The 19,830-nt window shown below is 44.9% G+C and overlaps 1 protein-coding gene across 1 annotated transcript in view; it reads right to left on the reverse strand.

The window, feature by feature from the left end:
• Positions 1–899: 899 nt before the first annotated feature.
• Positions 900–19,830, reverse strand: part of ALDH1A3 (aldehyde dehydrogenase 1 family member A3) — a 42,523-nt gene continuing 23,592 nt past the window's right edge. Inside the window, exons 10-13 of the mRNA XM_052659582.1 lie at positions 11,193–11,357; positions 9,677–9,834; positions 8,860–8,934; positions 900–2,146 (exon numbers count right to left, since the gene is read on the reverse strand). Of these exons, the coding sequence (XP_052515542.1) occupies positions 2,074–2,146; positions 8,860–8,934; positions 9,677–9,834; positions 11,193–11,357 (471 nt within the window). The 3' untranslated portion in view covers positions 900–2,073. The remainder of the gene's footprint in view (positions 2,147–8,859; positions 8,935–9,676; positions 9,835–11,192; positions 11,358–19,830) is intronic.

The raw sequence follows: 19,830 nt of genomic DNA on the forward strand, positions 1-19,830 counted from the left end.
TAAGCTCAATGACAGCTTTAACTTCACCAACTAAGATGCAGAGCCTTTGAGGCCAAGCTTGCTGCCTCATCCACCCCCAAAACCGTCAAAGTGAGTTTCATACTCAAGCTAAGCACAGGACTTAATTGACTGAGCAAATGTAATTTTATCCTTAAGTGATTGAAACCACTTTCTTGTAAGTCACTTTGTACCAAAGTTCTAAGGAAAAGAAAGGTCAGTCACAGAAAAAGGGGTCTTCTGGTCTTTAAATGAAAAAACATAGTTTTTTTCAAATATTTGATTTTATTTTATAGTTATTGCATTGTTGGACACAATCTGCAATTAGGGTCAGAATTCCCAGGCCAATAGATTTTTTTAAACCATACCACAGGAGTAAACCTTAAAAGAACTAAAGTCTAATGCTATATAGATTTCCATTTCTAAATACAGTATATTACAGAAGGTTAAATACATCACCTCTGTTTACTTACAACTATAAAAAGATACATTAACTCTACCAATTATAAATAATGTAGCATCATATTAAAGGCATTATTGTACAATGAAAGAATAAGAACGCTCTAATGTATTACTATCAAGGTTAATGTCTTTAGTTACTTGAGATAAAATCCTGAAAATTCAGCATATGAAGTCAAATCCTGATTTAACAAGTTACTGGTAGTCTAAGTGACGTGTTGTTAATTCATTGAGAGAAGGTGAATTGCATTTGCATATTTCCAACAGGAATGATAACCTCACTTCACATACGACTTTCTCTATACATAACACTGGTTTTGACATAGACCTCCATTTTATTATTCTCCCCCCCCCCCCAATTTAATTCTCAAACATAACTTAATTCTCAAACATAAGCACCATTAGAAAAGTACAAGTTAGTAACAGTAAAAGTATCTGAATAACACAATTGCAGTTTGGTTTTGTTTTTTTAAAGCTCTGTGGGACACTTTCAGTTTTCCAAGTTGACTTGGAATTGCACATCCTTTGGATACACAAAGAGGAAAAGAAAACTTTTCAACCTGTTAGTGCAGTGCTCAAACCACTCTAGTAGCAGACCCAGTTCCTCCATGAAGTTCAGATGTTATTTGTTAATTAATCACTAATTAATATCAAAACAGGACTTTGTAAAACCAGAGCTGTATTACAACAGCAGTCTTTTCAATTGTATATGTCTTACTCATCTAAAATGTTGATAACCCATCTGGAGAAAAGGAAAACTATATAGGTTTATCATAAATCAATGCAAGTGGTAGAAATGCCTAACTGGGAAAAGCAAATTATGCCTTTAATTAGTAAAGTGTGGGACTTAATGATCCTAGAATCTGTACTGTCAGAGCACTGCGTCTTTAGCAGTGATGGTGACATTCGCGACATTTCCTGTCTTGATTAAGGTAGACCATGACGTGCGTTAGATAAGCTCTTACGGTTGTTGATTTGGTCATATTTCAAAGGCCGCATTGGTTTTAAGCTGAGTCCCATGGTCAATGTCAAGATGCAGTCCTTGAAGAGCATTCACACCAGGGCCTTCAGGACCCTTCCACGGTACTTGCTTCCCCAAAGTTCCCCACATCAGATCATCCCAACCTTGTTTTTTTAAAAAAATTTTTTTTAAACTTAGTGCTATTCCTTCCTACTGAGTAGTCGGAGGGGCTTGTTCTGTGGGCAGGTAAGGAACCCACAGGTAGAGTCCTGTTTCAAAACATACAGGGAATTTTTTTTTCCAAATCCTTACTGGGGTTAGAGTCAACAGAGCATTTTAAAGTGACGGCTCAATACTTCAAATACCACTTCCTGTTGACAGTGCCCTGAACCTCCTCACCGTCCCAGGGATCTGGTGAAAAGCAGAAAACAGATATGGCCCTTAGTCCCAACCCCAGGCAGGACTGCAATTTCACATACAATGTTTCAGTCGATAAAGAAGGAATGTAAGAGGAAAACAAAAACCGTTCAAATCCAGCAAGTTTAAAATCTCCAGAAGAAAGTATCCCAGGAAGGTCAGAATGTTGATTTTTCTTCAGTAAGTTCGATCGGCCACATTCAGTTGTCAGATGTTTGAAGAAGGAACCTGCTTCTCCCTCAGGGATCCTTGTCATCAAGTTTGATGGTGACAGTTTTCACTTCTGTGTATTCAGCCAGCGCATATTCACCTCTGTGATCACAGAAAAGAGTGAGATATAAAATGGCACTTAGACACTCTGTGTGAACTTTGTTCTAATGCTTCAAAGGCGAGTACTCTGTTGGGCAGTCTGGAGTCTGAGCAAAAGGCCCAAAAGTGAGGATTTAATAGAGTCTAAGGGCTGTAAGACCATCAGTAAAGTTTAAGTATCGGGATGTGTAACTGAAGGTTAAATGCCACGTTTTGTGTGTGCGTGTGTGTGTGTGTGTGTGTCTGTGTGATGCTTTTGAAATACTCAGGACTAAGGATCTGCCTTCAAAGGATGAAGAGGATTTAAAACAAAGTGAACTCCCTGGATGGAGGGGAGAGCAGAGAGAGCCTGTGCGGTGAGGGATGGGCGAGCTGAGGAGTAAATGGATAACTTCTGCAGACTTCTGCGGGCAATTTGGAGCTGTTGGAAGAGACAAGAGAGACAGAGGCCTGAAGCTATTGACTGGACTGTGGCCGGAGCATCCGTGAGAGTCAGGGCTAGGAAGGACCTGGAGCTGGTCTTGAAGAGCACAGCTGGGGACCAGCTGTGAGAAGAATGAGGCCCGGGCAGGGACACGGACGTTAGCAGAGTGGACACAAGGGAGTCCACGGCCTCTGAGATCATGTTTCTGATATGTGTCTCTTCCTGAAGTCCTGCAGAGCCCAGTGAACTGACTCAGGCTCCAGGAATCATGCTTAGGGCCCCTTCCCAGAACTGAAAGGTGGCTTTGGATCAATTTAAAAGTCTCTGCAACCCTTTCTCTGCCATTATGTAAATAAGAATGTGTACCTATTTAGGAAAAGAGGTAGGTGTTGAGGGGGCTACTGAGGCTCTGCTGCTAGAAACATGCAAGACAGAATCCCATCTCATCCCTTAAACCACTGCTTTTCAAAGTGTGGCTCCCTGACCATCAGATCAGCCTCACCTCAGAACTTGCTAGAAATGCAGAGGTTCAGGCCCCCAGACCTTCTGTGGGAGGCAGAATAATGCCCGCCTCAAGGTGTCGTCATCACAAGTCACTGAAGCTTCGAAAATATCATATGATAAAGGGGAATTGGGGTTACAGACAGAATTAAAATTGGTAGTTAGCTGACTTTAAAATAGGGAGTGTATCCTGAATTATCTGGGTGGACCCAGGGTAATCACAAGGACCCTTGAAGGAGGAAGAGGGAGGCAGAAAAGATTCAGAGGATGGTGAAACTACAGAAGAGCTCAGAGAAATGCAGCACCACTGGCTTTGAAATGAAGGAAGGGGCTGCCAGCCAAGGAATATGGGAGGGAGGCCCTAGAAAGTGGAGAAGGCAAGGAAATAGATTCTTTCCCTAGAGTCTCCAGAAAGGAATGTAGCCCTGCAGACATCTTGATTTTAGCTAAGGGAGAGAATGTCAGATTTTCAGCCTTCAGGACTGTAAGATAATAAATTCATGTTGTTTAAGCCCCAAATTTTGTGATTATTTATTATAGCAGCAATAGAAAATTAATACATCTATTGAACCTAGGAGTGGGACCCAGAAATCTGTGTTTTAACAGCCAGAGGATTAACAAGTCATTGGGTTCTGATGCAGCTCAAGGTGGATAACTACAGCCTTGGATCTATGCAGTCTAGGCCAGTTTTTTGCCTTCACTGAGCCTCAATATTATCATCTGTAAAATGGGAATACCATCACCTCCTTATAGTTAGAATTGATTCAAATAGAACAAATTTGCCTACTATGTGCTACGTAAAAAGTAAATGGTAGAAAGTAATATTATGATTTTATTGCTAATGTGTCACTGAGATTCTTTGGTAGTGTCCTAAAACCAAATTCAAGGACCCATGATAATGGGTAAATTATTTTGTAATTCTTTTCTAAACACAACAAAACATAGAAGCCATATACAGAATGTTAAATCCAACCTTTACAGAGCAGAAAACTCCATTAAAAGCCCAAAGGCAAATTATAAACTAGAAAAATTACATTTACAACACTGTGAGAAACAGCACTATTTACCTTACAGCACAAAGAACTCTTACAGACCATTTTTTTTAAAAAAAAATGGAAAAATCAACAAAAGATATGAACAGTCAGTCTACAGAAAACAAAATAAAGATTGCCAATAGGTGTTCTTACAGTGCTCAATCCCTTACCATTAAAGAAATGCAAACCAAAAGAGTGAGGCACCCATTTTTCCTATGCTGGATACCTGATTTGGGGAATTTCCTCTGAAAACAATTTTCCACAAGTGCATAAGGGTCCTGATGCACAGTCCTGATGCATATAAGAACATCACCAGGTTTGAGGCAGCAAAACTCCTTGGAAATAGCACCGAAGTTAGTCATGGGAGCCCACCAATGAAAAAGTCAGCATAGCCAAAGCCCATTCATAACAGCACAAGTTATTTTCCTCTCAAATCATTTGAAAACAGAAAAAAAAATACATGTTTACATCCATTGTATGCGTAGAAAATGTACAAAACCTTAAAATATGATAGATCTGATACACTGCCGGATAAACTATGAACGGAGGTTCCCGGCATTGTACAGGAGACAGGGATCAAGACATTCCTCATGGGAAAGAAATGCAAAAAAGCGAAATGGCTGTCTGGGGAGGCCTTACAAATAGCTGTGAAAAGAAGAGAGGCGAAAAACAAAGGAAATAAGGAAAGATATCAGCATCTGAATGCAGAGTTCCAAAGAATAGGAAGGAGAGATAAGAAAGCCTTCCTCAGCAATCAATGCAAAGAAAGAGAGGAGAATAATAGAATAGGAAAGACTAGAGATCTCTTCAAGAAAATCAGAGATACCAAGGGAATATTTCATGCAAAGATGGGCTCAATAAAGAACAGAAATGGTATGGACCTAACAGAAGCAGAAGATATTAAGAAGAGGTGGCAAGAATACACAGAAGAACTATATAAGAAAGATCATAATGACCCAGATAACCATGATGGTCTGATCACTCACCTAGAGTGAAACATCTTGGAGTCCAAAGTCAAGTGGGCCTTAGGAAGTATCACTATGAACACAGCTAGTGGAGGTGATGGAATTCCAGCTGAACTATTTCAAATCCTGAAAGATAATGCTGTGAAAGTGCTGCACTCAATATGCCAGCAAATTTGGAAAACTCAGCAGTGGCCACAGGACTGGAAAAGGTCAGTTTCATTCCAATCCCAAAGAAAGGCAACTCCAAAGAATGCTCAAACTACCACACTATTGCACTCATCTCTCACATTAGTAAAGCAATGCTCAAAATTCTCCAAGCCAGGCTTCAGCAATATGTGAACCATGAACTTCCAGATGTTCAAGCTGATTTTAGAAAAGGCAGAGGAACCAGAGATCAGATTGCCAACATCCACTGGATCATCAAAAAAGCAAGAGAGTTCCAGAAAAACATCTATTTCTGCTTTTATTGTCTATGCCAAAACCTTTGACTGTGTGGATCACAATAAACTGTGGAAAATTCTGAAAGAGATGGGAATACCAGACCACCTGACCTGCCTCTTGAGAAACCTGTATGCAGGCCAGGAAGCAACTGTTAGAACTGGACATGGAACAACAGACTGGTTCCAAATAGGAAAATGAGTACATCAAGGCTGTATATTGTCACCCTGCTTATTTAACTTCTGTGCAGAGTACATCATGAGAAACGCTGGACTGGAAGAAGCACAAGCTGGAATCAAGATTGCTGGGAGAAATATCAATCACCGCAGATGACACCACCCTTATGGGAGAAAGTGAAGAAGAACTAAAGAGCCTCTTGATGAAAATGAAAGAGGAGAGTGAAAAAGTTGGCTTAAAGCTCAACATTCAGAAAATGAAGATCATGGCATCCGGTCCCATCACTTCATGGCAGATACATGTGGAAACAGTGGCTGACTTTAGTTTTGGCGGCTCCAAAAATCACTGGAGATGGTGACTGCAGCCATGAAATTAAAAGACGCTTACTCTTTGGAAGGAAAGTTATGACCAACCTAGACAGCATATTAAAAAGCAGAGACATTACTTTGTCAACAAAGGTCCATCTAGTTAAGGCTATGGTTTTTCCAGCAGTCATGTATGGATATGAGAGTTGGACTATAAAGAAAGCTGAGTGCAGAATTCATGCTTTTGAACTGTGGTGTTGGAGAAGACTCTTGAGAGTCCCTTGGACTGCAAGGAGATCCAACTAGTCCATCCTAAAGGAGATCAGTCCTGGGTGTTCATTGGAAGGACTGATGTTAAAGCTGAAACTCCAGTATTTTGGCCACCTGATGCGAAGACCTGACTCATTTGAAAAGACCCTGATGTTGGGAAAGATTGAGGGCAGGAGGAGAAGGGGACGACAGAGGATGAGATGGCTGGATGGCATCACCGACTCAATGGACATGAGTTTGGGTGGACTCCGGGAGTTGGTGATGGACAGGGAGGCCTGGTGTGTTGCGGTTCATGGGGTCGCAAAGAGTTGGACACGACTGAGTGACTGAACTGAACGGAGCATAGTGTTACAGTGTAAAAATTCAAAGTAGTGGATTTGTCAGCTTCATAAGGAAAAGCAAACCAAGTGATAAAACCATGTTGAACCAGCACGTAACCAGTAAGTCAAATACGAAATCACTCCTGTAAGATGAAGTGCATGAATCACTTAATTCTTATTCCTGCACTCACTGCCCTGCTGAAGTTTTTGTCACTTTTATTTGACCCACTGTGGCATTTTCTAAATGGCTTCTCACCCAGTTTTGACCACCTTGGGGCTCAAGGCCATCCATAAGCCCAGTCTTTCTGCCACTGGACCTCACTGGAACACTGGGGCGCTGGTACTGCTGATTACAGAGTTCATCACTGTGTGCTCAGCACCCAGCATGTGCCCAGGGCATCAAAGGTGCTCAGTAAATATATGCCAGTGAACAAAGAACAAGTGCACAAAAGGAACATAACGGATGATGGAACAGTGGTTACTTCTAACAAACGGGATTGAGGGTCAAGGGAGGGAAGCCTTGACTTTCCATGTGTCTCTACAGTGTGGATTTTTTTCCCTTACTGTATTGCAAAGCTAAACAAAGAACTAAGAAAAACAGCCAGGAGGAGGAGAAACTGCAGGCTTTGTTCCCAGATCTGCACAGGGGGAGACGTGAGGGGCCCGTGGGTGGCCAGGAGCCTGGGGACGGGGAAAACCATGGAATCCACCACATGGGGCTCTGCATGGAAAAGGGGAACTTACTGCAACGTGCAGACATTAATTAGAGACAACTGGAAGTGGGGACTGGTTTTCGAGCCAGTTTCTGGGCTCCTTGTGGATTATGTCAAAGTACATTGTCAAAAGCTTTTGGAAAAATATATGCCAGCGGTCAAAAAAACAGACATCCACAAAAGTCCCCACTGTGGCTAATCAGCAGGGTGATACGTGGACTGGGTGCAGCAGACACCGGGCCTGTCCTGCAGCGGACAGGCAGAACCACGGAGGAATGGGGAGATGCAGGCCAGGAAAGCAGGGAGCGGACAGAGGGTAGGAGTCAGCTGCCTAGGATCAGGTGGGTCCCACACACCCTTCCTGCAGCTCTGACACCCAAGGATACCTGCTTCGGGGACTGAAGTTTCTGCTGTGGGTGGAGGCTGCACCTAGCCCCTAGAGGAGGCCTTGGTGGGGCTGGCTGAGGCCACAGCGCAGAGGAGACAGATGAGGGGAGCCCAGGGGAGCAAGGCCCTGTGGTGTTCAGGGTTTAAGAGTTTACCCTCAGGGACTTCCCTGGTGGTTCAGGGATAGAAAGAACCCACCTGTCAAGGCAGGAGGCCTGGGTTGCATCCCTGGTCCGGGAAGATCCCACATGCCACAGAGCAACCAAGCCCAATGCCACACTATTGGGCCTGTGCTCAGGAACCTTAATTACCGAAGTGCGTGCCCCAGAGCTCCACGCCCAAAGGAAGCCACTGCAGTCAGAAGCCCGCACAGCACAATGAAGAGTAGCTCCCAGCAGCCGCCGCTAGAGAAAAGGCCACGCAGCAGTGAAGACCCATCACGGCTAATGAATAAGTGAGTACACAAATTAAAACAAAAGAGGCCAGTCCCAACTTTGTCACTCACTGGCAGTGTGAACTGGGGAAGGCACAGGACTTCCCTGAGTTTTCTCATCTGAAAACAGGGACAGCAGCAGTATCCGCCTCCGATGGGCTGCACGAGTGTGTCTGCCTGAAATTTGCCGGCCCTTCACGTGAAGAAATCACGAGGCGGGGCCTTTTATCCTGGGCCCGATACAGGAGACCACAGCCTAGGCCGATGGGGCACGGCCTCCCAAAGGGTAAGACAGAAGGGAACCGTGAAGGAGGGTGTAGTGTGACAGGCTGAGAGGCTCGGCATGTTGGGTCTGTCCTGAGACCTTACTAGTGGGCAGAAGGGCCACACCCTGACCACGGAGAGTGCCCACCCTCCTTGCCGCGGGCTTCCCCAGCCCTGCCCTGTCCTCATGCGGAGGTTCAAGCACCTGCTGCACAGCTCCATGTGGGCTGGGTGCTGGGGGTCGCTGAGGCTGGGGGTCAGTCCTGGGGCAGGAGGGGGCAGGTGGGGCAGGAGGAGAGGGAGAGAAGACGGGAGGCCAGCCCAGCCCAGAGGGAAAGGACCACCAGCCCGCAGGTACAGCTGAGCCAGACTGGCACACACGAGCACAGGGCAAGGCTCTGGACCAAGCACCCGCCACCACCCTGCAGACCTAGTGAGTCTTCCGTCCGCCCTGCGGACAGGCGTGCAGTGACAGGAACACTTACAGTTCTCTGCCGTTCCCCGACATTTTGAAGCCACCAAACGGAGCCTGTGCATAGATGGCATTGTAGCAGTTGATCCTGGAAAGAGAATAGAGAGATGCTCGTGGTCACCGGGAGAGGACCCGGCCGGCCCTTGAGTGCTGCGGGCACTTGGTGCTGGGTGCAGAGCATTGCTGAAGCCATGGTCTCTGTCCAGGTTTTATACCAGGAAAGCCGTGTTTTCAATCTCTGCCTTCTTGTTCTCACCACCAGAAACTAAAGTTTGAATATTGTGAAGTATAAATCTTCTCACGGGGGTAGGAAGGAAACGACAAGGGGAGAAAAAGACAGAGGCGAATTTTGCTGAGGGGATAAGAATCAGCTCTGAAATGAGACAGGACTCATTTCAAAGTTCTCCTGCTTCTTGGCCTCCAATTCACACTTATCTTCTAAGATTATCTTTAAAATGAGGATAGTGTCATCAGAGGATGAAAGAGAGACTTTCATCCATACTTTGCACAAGAACATGCGCTGCTCTTAGAATAAAAAGGGGAGGTCCAACACGGTGGTCAAGAGCACCAGCTTCATCAGAGCTGAATGGCTGGCTCTGAGCTCTGCTCTGCCGTGTGCTGGCTGTGTGACCCCGGGCAAGTCACAGAGTCTCTCTGCGTCTCGAGTCCCTCAGCTGTGAGGCAGAGATGATGAAGGTGGTCACGAGGGGGGGGCAACGTGCTCAAATGTGTGTGGTGCATAACAAAGGACGGAAAGCTCTCTGCTCACAGAAGGGTAAGGAGACCGGCTAGCCGGCAGCTTGGGGGCTGGGCACTCACGCTGTACTTACCAGACCGTTCCAGACTCCAATGCGGAGGCCAGCTTCAGTGCTTTATCAAGGTTTTTTGTGAACACAGCTGCTGTGAGTCCATATTCAAGACTATTTGCTCTTTTGATCACTTCTTCAATATTTTTGAACTTCAGTATTGGCTGCACTGGTCCAAAAATCTATGATTAATTGGAAGGATGGCAATGAGAGGCTGCAGAGTGAAGCGTGTGTGCCCTGAGCAGGCACCTCCTTCACGTATGCTCTTTTCACACACCCAGTGCTCACACCCATGGGAGAGGATGAGTGAAGGACAGCACCCAAGGATTCTTTTTAGCTGTTCGATGGTTGAAATCTGAAGGAAAAGACTGAACTAAACAAAAGTAAAAAATAACTATCAAAATACTATGTTGGGTGGAAACCCTCTCACTGTGGTCAAGGCGTCTAGAGGTCCCAGCCTCAGAGGAGCCTCTGTGTGCTGGGACGCACAGACAACTCTGAAAGTCATCCCTGGGAAGTTACTGTGAAGGGTGTTTGCAGGCACAGACTGTGGGCCCTGGCCTCTCTGTGCTGTGTGTTCTATCAAGGAAGATGCCCTGAAATGTTTCCGTAATAATTCCCAGGGAAAGAACAAGGCTGTGTTTCTCACCATCTGCAACATAGCAAATAAAAGGAAAGAGTTACAGGCTGAACATTCAGAGGTAATTTTGAAAGGAGCCTGTAATGGATTCAGTGTTCAGCACCACAGCTCAGGAGGACTGTGTCAGCCTGCCAAAACACCTCCCTGGTTCCCAAGGAGCTTCTCTCACGGAGGCTAAACAGCTGAGTCTCACGCCATCACGGTACAGTTAGTAGTAACCCCCCGAAATCCCAAGGAGAACGTGTATAAACAGCTCATACCAGCAAGACTCTGGCAGTGATTCCCTCTTTCACATGCCCCCCAAAATGCCACAGCCTGAGGTCCAGGCACCTGGGACCCAGGTGGGAACCACTTCCAGCTAGCTTAACAGTGGCCCCGAAAGACAGAATTACACTCTTACGGGAGTTACCCTAATTTCCACCACTCCAAGGACGCCCGTCATGGACAGCTACTAAGAGACTTCTAGTCAGGACAGGTCTCTGGGACGGACAGTTGCCATTTAGGTTTGGTCTGGGGGAGCGAATGCGGCTTTGGGCCCTGAATCCCTGGCTCAGTTTCTGATAAGAGTGCAGGCTGCGATGGCTCTCCACCCCCAGCTAACCTGAGGACACGTCAGAGCACAGAAGAGGGACTGTTGTTCCCAGAGAGGATGAGCTAAGGCATGGAAGTGGGGGTTAGGACAAGCTCTACCCAGAGCTCACGGGTCCCGGGGCAGGACGACCGCCCAGAGGACTCCAGAGGAGAGGGAAAAGACCGCAGAGCAAGGGAAACACTCCCTTCCCAAAGGCTTCGGGGATCCCTTGGCCCTGGAGAAGGCTCTTTTTGAAAGGCCCAGCCCCTTTCCCCGCCCCCAGGGCCCCAGCTCAGCACAGGACATGGTTTTCCTCGCAGCCCCCTGACCTCCTCTTTGGCGATCCGCATGGTGTCCGTAACTTCTGAGAAGACGGTGGGTTTGATGAAGAGCCCCCTGTCTTCCATGGCGGAGCCCCCGCATTCCAGCTTGGCTCCCTCCTTCTTTCCGCTCTCGATCAGATCGAGGATTTTGTCGAACTGCTTCTGGTCAATCTGTAAAACAGAGGGAGGTGAGCTTGGCTTCTTTCTGGATGCTGGCTGCCAGTGTATGTGTCCAACAGCCTCCTATGCGGTGGCTGATCTCATTATTTTCTAGCCAAAACAAAATTCATGGACCAGATGTGCCTTGTATGCAAATGTAACTCCAACGCACAAATCTAGGTTCTCTGGGGCAGGGGAGAGACGGGCTGTTCTCATCCTCTCCAGGTATGAGTGTATTCATCCATCTGACCCCCTTGTGTTCTTAGTTGCTCAGTCAAGTCCGACTGGACTTGCGACCCCCTGGACTGCAACCTGCCAGACGCCCTTGTCCATGGGACTTTCCAGGCAAGAATACTGGAGTGGGTTGCCATTTCCTTCTCCAGGGGATTTTCCCAACCCAGGGATCGAACCCACATTTCCTGTGTCTCCTACATTGCAGGCAGATTCTCTACCCACTTAGCCCTCAGGGAAGCCATGCTCTTAAGCAAATCCATGGGTGAAACAAAATCTGAAGTAGTCGTATTCTTGGTTCTAACTTGAATCTTTCTAGGGTTGTCAGATTTAGCAAATAAAACCACAGGATACCCAATTAAATTTGAATTCCTAAAAAAACAGGAAATGATTTTTAAAGTATAAGCAAATCCCAAACAATATTTGGGAGATACTTATGCTAAAAATGTACCCACTGTTTATCTGAACTGGGTTGTTATTGCTTAGTTGCTAAGTTGTGTCTGACTGTTTGTGACCCCATGGATTGCAGCATGCCAGGCTTCCCTGTCCTTCACCATCTCCCGGAGTTTGCTCAAACTCATGTCCATTGAATCGGTGATGCCATCCAACCATCTCACCCTCTGTTGCCCGCTTGTCCTCCTGCCCTCAATCTATCCCAGCATCAGGGTCTTTTCCTATGAGTTGGCTCTTTGCATCAGGTGGCCAAATACTGGAGCTTAAGCTTCAGCATTTGAACTAGTTGCCATGTATTTTATCTGGCAAAACTGGACACTGCTCCTAGGGCACTACAGATCAGAGTGTAACACTTCCTGGAATTCTCCATCCACAGGGCAGAGAAGTGAGAAATAATGCTGACAACCTTACTCATCACCCATGGACACAAACTAGAGGCTCAAGGGGGTAGACAGGCTGCTCCTGGTTGGTGGGGAGCCAGCTCATCAGAAGAGCTCTACTTTCTGCCACTGTGTTTAAGGGATCTCCTCGGCTGGAGTGTACCCTATAAATATCCAGCTTGTCGATGCTATACTCAACCAGCTGGCAAAGGGCACCTCTCTGGGAGACTTAAGGTGGGAAAGTGCTTTCCCCACTCAAAATGGTCCCTCTTACCAAGTCCATGGGAACCCTGTTCTTACCATGACTCTGTTGTAAATCCCTTTCTCTCTGGCTGGGAGAGCCAGAGTTTTGTTAGATAGGTTTGCTGTAGCTGTGACTTTCAAGTAAAAAAGTGGCTCAACTTAAGCAAATTTGAATTAAAAAAATAAGCAAACCTAAGGAGAAAAGGAAAGATATATCTATCTAAATGCAGAGTTCTAAAGACTAGCAAGGAGAGACAAGAAAGCCTTCCTGAGTGATCAATGCAAAGAAATAGAGGGAAACAATAGGATGGGAAAGACTAGAGATCTCTTCAAGAAAATTAGAAATACCAAGGGAACACTTCATGCAAAGATGGGCTCAATAAAGTGCCGGGAGCCAGCACGGGCCATCCCACCCATGACAAGGTCATGTGGAAGAAAACTGTTAAGCAAGGCTTCAGGACTCGAGGGGCTCCATAGACCAGCTCGAGCATCTACCCCCAAACCAGAGTCTGTCTGTCTTACTGTTTTGTGCCTTTCACCAACTCTCCTGACATTAACAGGGGTCTATCCCCGACCACCTTTCTCTGGAGAAAATCAACTTAGGGCTCTAGCTAATAAGTCTCCTGGACATGAGAGGAATATTTCAAATCAAATACCCTCTGTTAGCATTCTAGCTTGCTTGGCAGGTTTATCCAGACTCTTGCAGCTACGCATGTGATTATTTGCAGCCTCCCAACTGTGAGAGGCACGGGAAGCCTAAAACATAGAGCTTTTCAAAGAGTTAAAAGTTATTAGAGTAGTGCTGGTGTAAGATTTCATTATTGGGCCAATGCTTGTTGCTAAGTTCCCATATCTCTTATCCACTGTGCACCTGGGAGTGCATTAGTTAACATAGTTGGAATGTAAGAAAAACAAGTGTAGCCTTGAATTTAACCACATCAGACCTTTGAGCTAATTGGTTCTTTCTTGTAACTCACTGCACCTTTGCTCTGTGAGAAATGTAACTCTGTTTAGCATTTTCTGAGGCTGACATAGATTAGAAATATAAAGAAAAAACATTTTGAGGGAAAATAAGTTTTCCGGTTGAGCAGCCTTTATCAAAAGAGGGTCATAAAATGTTCACAGGCCTCCAAGGCCAGAAGATAATGTACACAACATCATTTGTGAGAAAGGTATGCAGAAAAAAATCTTGGTTTCGATAAGAGCAAAACTGCTGGAATGTTTGGCTGACTCTGTATGACCTTGCATCTTTCATTTCCCTCTATGTACAAGTTAAGTTATAAAAGTCCTTTTTGAAAATAAAATAAGGGGCCTCGCTCAAAGAAGCTTAGTCACCCATGTCTCTTTTTTTTCTTTCTTTCTTTCTCTCTCTTACTCTCTTTTTCAGGCTGATCCCTTGGAGCATAGAGGCTCTCTGTGTTCACTTATCTGCCCGGGTTTCTAAGACCTGAATGGGAAGACGTTCTGCGTCTTCACTCCCTCGGGAGACCAGGAGGGCACCTGTGGCCTCTGTGAACAGGGCAAGCCCCTTGTCTCGGGGCTTTATTGGCTTTCTGTGTAAACCAAGGAATATCAGCCTCTTTCTCTCCTGTATTCCTTTCTCATTCATTCATTCATTCGCCAACGCCATTTCTCCCTCGGGTTCCCCTGGATCCTGTGGGGGCTAGACCCTGGCAATAAAGGACAGAAATGGTATGGACCTAACAGAACCAGAAGATATTAAGAAGAGGTGGCAAGAATACACAGGACAGCTGTACAAAAAAGATCTTCATGACCCAGATAATCACGATGGTGTGATCACTCACCCAGAGCCAGACATCCTGGAGTGTGAAGCCAAGTGGGCCTTAGGAAGCATGACTACTAACACAGCTAGTGGAGGTGATGGAATTCCAGTTGAGCTATTTCAAGTCCTAAAAGACGATGCAGTGAAAGTGCTACACTCAATATGCCAGCAAATTTGGAAAACTCAGCAGTGGCCACAGGACTGGAAAAGGTCAGTTTTCTTTCAGTCCCAAAGAAGGTTCAAACTACCTCACAATTGCACTCATCTCACATGCTAGAAAAGCAATACTCAAATTCTCCAAGTGAGACTTCTACAGTATCTGAACTGAGAACTTCCAGATGTTCAAGCTGGATTTAGAAAAGGCAGAGGAATGGAAGATTAAATTGCCAACATCTGGATCATCGAAAACGCAAAAGAATTCAAAAACACCTCTACTTCTGCTTCATTGACTACTCTAAAGCCTTTAACTGTGTGTATCACAACAAACTGTGGAAAATTCTTCAAGAGATGGGACTACCACACCACCTTACCTGCCTTCTGAGTAACCTGTATGCAGTTCAAGAAGTCACAGTTAGAACCTGACATGGAACAATGGGTTGCTTCCAAACTGGGAAAGGAATACATCAAGGCTGTATATTGCCACCCTGCTTATTTGCTTCTATCCTGGGTACATTATGTGAAATGCTGAGCTGGATAGAGCACAAACTGGAATTAAGATTGCCAGGAGAAATATCAATAACCTCAGATATGCAGGTGACACCACCCTTATGGCAGAAAGTGAAGAGGAACTAAAGAGCTTCTTGATGAAAGTGAAAGAAGAGAGTGAAAAAACTGGCTTAAAACTCAACATTCAAAAAACTAAGATCATGGCATCTGGTTCCATTACTTCAGGGCAAATAATAGGAAATAATGGAAACAGTGACAGACTATCTTCTTGGGTTCTGAAATCACTGCAGATGGTGACTGCAGCCATGAAAATAAAAGACACTTGCTCCTTAGAAGAAAAGCTATGACAAACCCAGGATACATATTAAAAAGCAGAGACACTATTTTACAACAAAGATCTATCTAGTCAAAGCTATGGTTTTTCCAGTAGTCACATATGAATGTGAGAGTTGGACCATAAAGAGAGCTGAGCACCAAAAAATTGATGCTTTTGAACTGTGGTGTTGGAGAAGACTCTTGAGAGTCCCTTGGACTGCAAGGAGATCAAACCAGCCAATCCTAAAGGAAACTGGTCCTGAATATTCATTGGAAGGACTGATGCTGAAGTTGAAACTCCAATACTATGGCCACCTGATGTGAAGAACTGACTCATTGGAAAAGACCCTGATGTTTGGAAAGACTGAAGGTAGGAGAGAAGGGGATGACAGAGGATGAGATGGTTGGATGGCATCACTGACCTGATGGACATGAGTTTGACCAAGCTCTGGGAGTTGGTGATGAACAGGGAGGCCTGGTGTGCTCCAGTCCACAGGGTCGCAAAGAGTTGGACACGACTGAGCAACAATGCAAAGAAATAGAGGAAAGCAACAGAATGGGAAAGACTAGAGATCTCTTCAAGAAAATTAGAGATACTAAGGGAACATTTCATGCAAAGATGGGCTTGATAAAGGACAGAAATGGTATGGACCTAACAGAAGCAGAAGATATTAAGAAGAGGTGGCAAGAATACACAGGACAACTGTACAAAAAAGATCTTCACGACCAAGATAATCATAATGGTGTGATCACTCACCAAGAGCCAGACATCCTGGAATGTGAAGTCAAGTGGGCCTTAGAAAGCATCACTATGAACAAAGCTAGTGGAGTTGATGGAATTCCAGTTGAGCTATTTCAAATCCTGGAAGATGATGCTGTGAAAGTGCTGTGCTCAATATGCCAGCAAATAGGGAAAACTCAGCAGTGGCCACAGGACTGGAAAAGGTCAGTTTTCATTCTAATCCCAAAGAAAGGCAATGCCAAAGAATTCTGCAACTACTGCACAATTGCACTCATCTCACATGCTAGTAAAGTAATGCTCAAGTTTCTCCAAGCCAGGCTTCAGCAATATGTGAACCATGAACTTCCTGATGTTCAAGCTGGTTTTAGAAAAGTCAGAGGAAGCAGAGATCAAATTGCCAATATCTGTTGGATCATCGAAAAAGCACGAGAATTCCAGAAAAACATCTATTTCTGCTTTATTGACTATGCCAAAGCCTTTGACTGTGTGGACCACAATAAACTGTGGAAAATTCTGAAAGAGATGGGAATACCAGACCACCTGACCTGCCTCTTGAGAAACCTATACACAGGTAAGGAAACAACAGTTAGAACTGGACATGGAACAACAAACTGGTTCCAAATAGGAAAAGGAGTATGTCAAGGCTGTATATTGTCACCCTGCTTATTTAACTTCTATGCAGAGTACATTATGAGAAACGCTGGGCTGGAAGAAGCACAAGCTGGAATCAAGATTGCTGGGAGAAATATCAATAACCTCGGATATGCAGATGACAGCACCCTTATGGCAAAAAGTGAAGAGGAGCTAAAAAGCCTCTTGATGAAAGTGAAAGAGGAGAGTGAAAAAGTTGGCTTAAAGCTCAACATTCAGAAAATGAAGATCATGGCATCTGGTCCCATCACTTCATGGGAAGTAGATGGGGAAACAGTAGAAACAGTAGAAACAGTGTCAGACTTTGGGGGGTTCCGAAATCACTGCAGATGGTGATTGCAGCCATGAAATTAAAAGATGCTTACTCCTTGGAAGGAAAGTTATGACCAAACTAGATAGCATATTGAAGAGCAGAGACATTACTTTGCCAACAAAAGTCCGTCTATTCAAGGCTATGGTTTTTCCAGTGGTCATATATGGATGTGTGAGTTGGACTGTGAAGAAAGCTGAGTGCTGAAGAATTGATGGTTTTGAACTGTGGTATTGGAGAGTCCCTTGGACTGCAAGGAGATCCAACCAGTCCATTCTAAAGTAGATCCATACTGGGTGTTCTCTGGAAGGAATCATGCTAAAGCTGAAACTCCAGTACTTTGGCCACCTCATGCCAAGAGTTGACTCATTAGAAAAGACTCTGATGCTGGGAGGGATTGGGGACAGGAGGAGAAGGGGATGACAGAGGATGAGATGGCTGAATGGTATCACCGACTCAATGGATGTGAGTTTGAGTGAACTCTGGGAGTTGGTGATGGACAGGGAGGCCTGGCGTGCTGTGATTCATGAGGTCACAAAGAGTCGGACATGACTGAGTGACCGAACTGAACTGAACTGAACTGAGTGACTGAATTGAACTGAATGGTTCATTTGGATGACTCTGTCCCTGATGCACAGGCTGACTTTCTTTGAAAGAGTGGGCAGAAACCATGCAAGCCCCTTTCTAACCATCTGATGAAATGTGAATTCAGTGTTAAAATACCAACATGATCCATACCTCACACTTTGTACTAGGATAGATTCCAAATAGATCAAAGACTTAATCATGAAATGTGAAGTCATAAAAAGTTTTCATATTCTCTCAGGTGGGAGAACGCCTTGGTAAAACAGGAGTGCTGATGGCCTTTCTATGACTTGAAATGCAGAAGCCAAGAAGAAAAGATTAATAATTTTGAGTAAGTAAAAAAAGAAGGCAAAAGCATCATAAGCAAAGTCAAAGGGCAAAACAACAAACTGGAAAAAACTGACAAGTCACATAATAGATAGAGCTAATGTCTCTAGGATGTAAAGAATTCTTATAAGTGACAAAAAACGATCAGCAGTACAAGAGAAAAATATGCAAAGCACACGCATAGTTGATAAACAAGGAAACATAAATGACCTTTAAACATAATACTAATATGTTCCTCTCTACTCATTATAAGAGATAGGCTATGCTGTGTGCTGTGCTGCTGGGCTGTGCTTAGCTGCTCAGTCGGGTCCGACTCTTTGAGACACCATAAACTGTAGCCCAGCAGGCTCCTCTGTCCATGGACTTTCTCCAGGCAAGAATACTGGAGTGGGTTGCCATGCCCTCCTCCAGGGGATCTTCCCACCCCAGGGATCGAACCTAGGTGTCCCACATTGCAGGCAAGTTCTTTACCAGCTGAGCTACCCGGGAAGCCCATAAGAGATATATGTACATTGAAAACAAATGAGATATCATTTTTAACTATCAGATGGGCAAAACGCCATACATATTCTGTTAGTAAGGCTGGAGAAATAGGCAGGCTCATACAAGGTTGGTGGGAGCATGAATTGGTTCATCCTTTTCGAAGGTAAATTGGCGATGCTTATAGAAATTAGAAATGTGCTCTCACTCGGCAATCCCACTTGGGCAGTTTGTCCTGTGGATTTCCTTGCACATGTGCAGAATGACATATTCTGTGGCACTGTATGTGATACTTATGAGTACGTGTTTCTAAAATTCTGTTGGATTCATACCGCAGAACTCTGTGTACTTATAGAAAGAAACAAGGCAGGTTCCGATGGTTTGGTATGGCACAGAAGGCTCTTCAAGCTTCTTGTTAGGCGGTAAAAACCGAGGTGCAAAACAGTATTGTGTACAGGTATCTGGGGTAAAATAAATGAATAAAATAAATTCTGGGAGACCAGAATTCATATTACATTCTTGTATACATACTCAATTTTGCTTGTATATACAAAAATTCTGGAGACTTTTCACCTAAGAACTAAGTACACAGGATACCCATGGAGGGAAGAGTAATAACCATGTCTATGAATGAATGGAGGGGAGTTTTCTCACTATTGACCTTTATATGTATTTTGGCTTTTGACCATGTGTTTATGTATGTGTGCTCAGTTGCTCAGCTGTGTCTGACTCTTTGCGACCCCATGGACTGTGACCTGCCAGGCTCCTCTGTCCATGGGACTTTCCAGGCAAGAATACTGGAGTGGGTTGCCATTTCTTCCTCCAGGGGATCTTCCTGACCCAGGGATCAAATCCATCTTTCCTATGTCTCTTGCATTGGCAGGGAGATTCCCTTCCACTCCGCCACCTGGTAAGCCCCTCATGTGTATGTACTGCCATCTCACAAAGTAATTCAAATTACAATGGGCCTGGTAATCTGGTAATTTCTCTCTGGGTGAACCAAGTCTTGGGTTAAAAGCCAGGATTGCTTTCTCCTCCTCTTTGGAGACCAAGAGATTTGTGGGGCTTCAACAAACTACAGATCTTCAGTGGCTGCTGACCATGTTCTGCCTCCAAGACCATCTATCCTTCAGCCAGCACTGGGTCTCCATGGAAACTCTACCCATCCAGATTTGACTCTCCCTGGTGAGTCTGTGTGAATATGTTGTTTAAATCTACTAATCCTCCATGAATGTCAGCTGCTGCCTCACAGTGCAGGAGAAGAACCTGCTACGAAGTGAGGGCTGTGCCAGAGCACCACACCAGAGACAGAGAAGCAG

The sequence above is a fragment of the Budorcas taxicolor genome, chromosome 21 (genome assembly GCF_023091745.1).
Source record: "Budorcas taxicolor isolate Tak-1 chromosome 21, Takin1.1, whole genome shotgun sequence".
Taxonomy (NCBI): domain Eukaryota; kingdom Metazoa; phylum Chordata; class Mammalia; order Artiodactyla; family Bovidae; genus Budorcas; species Budorcas taxicolor.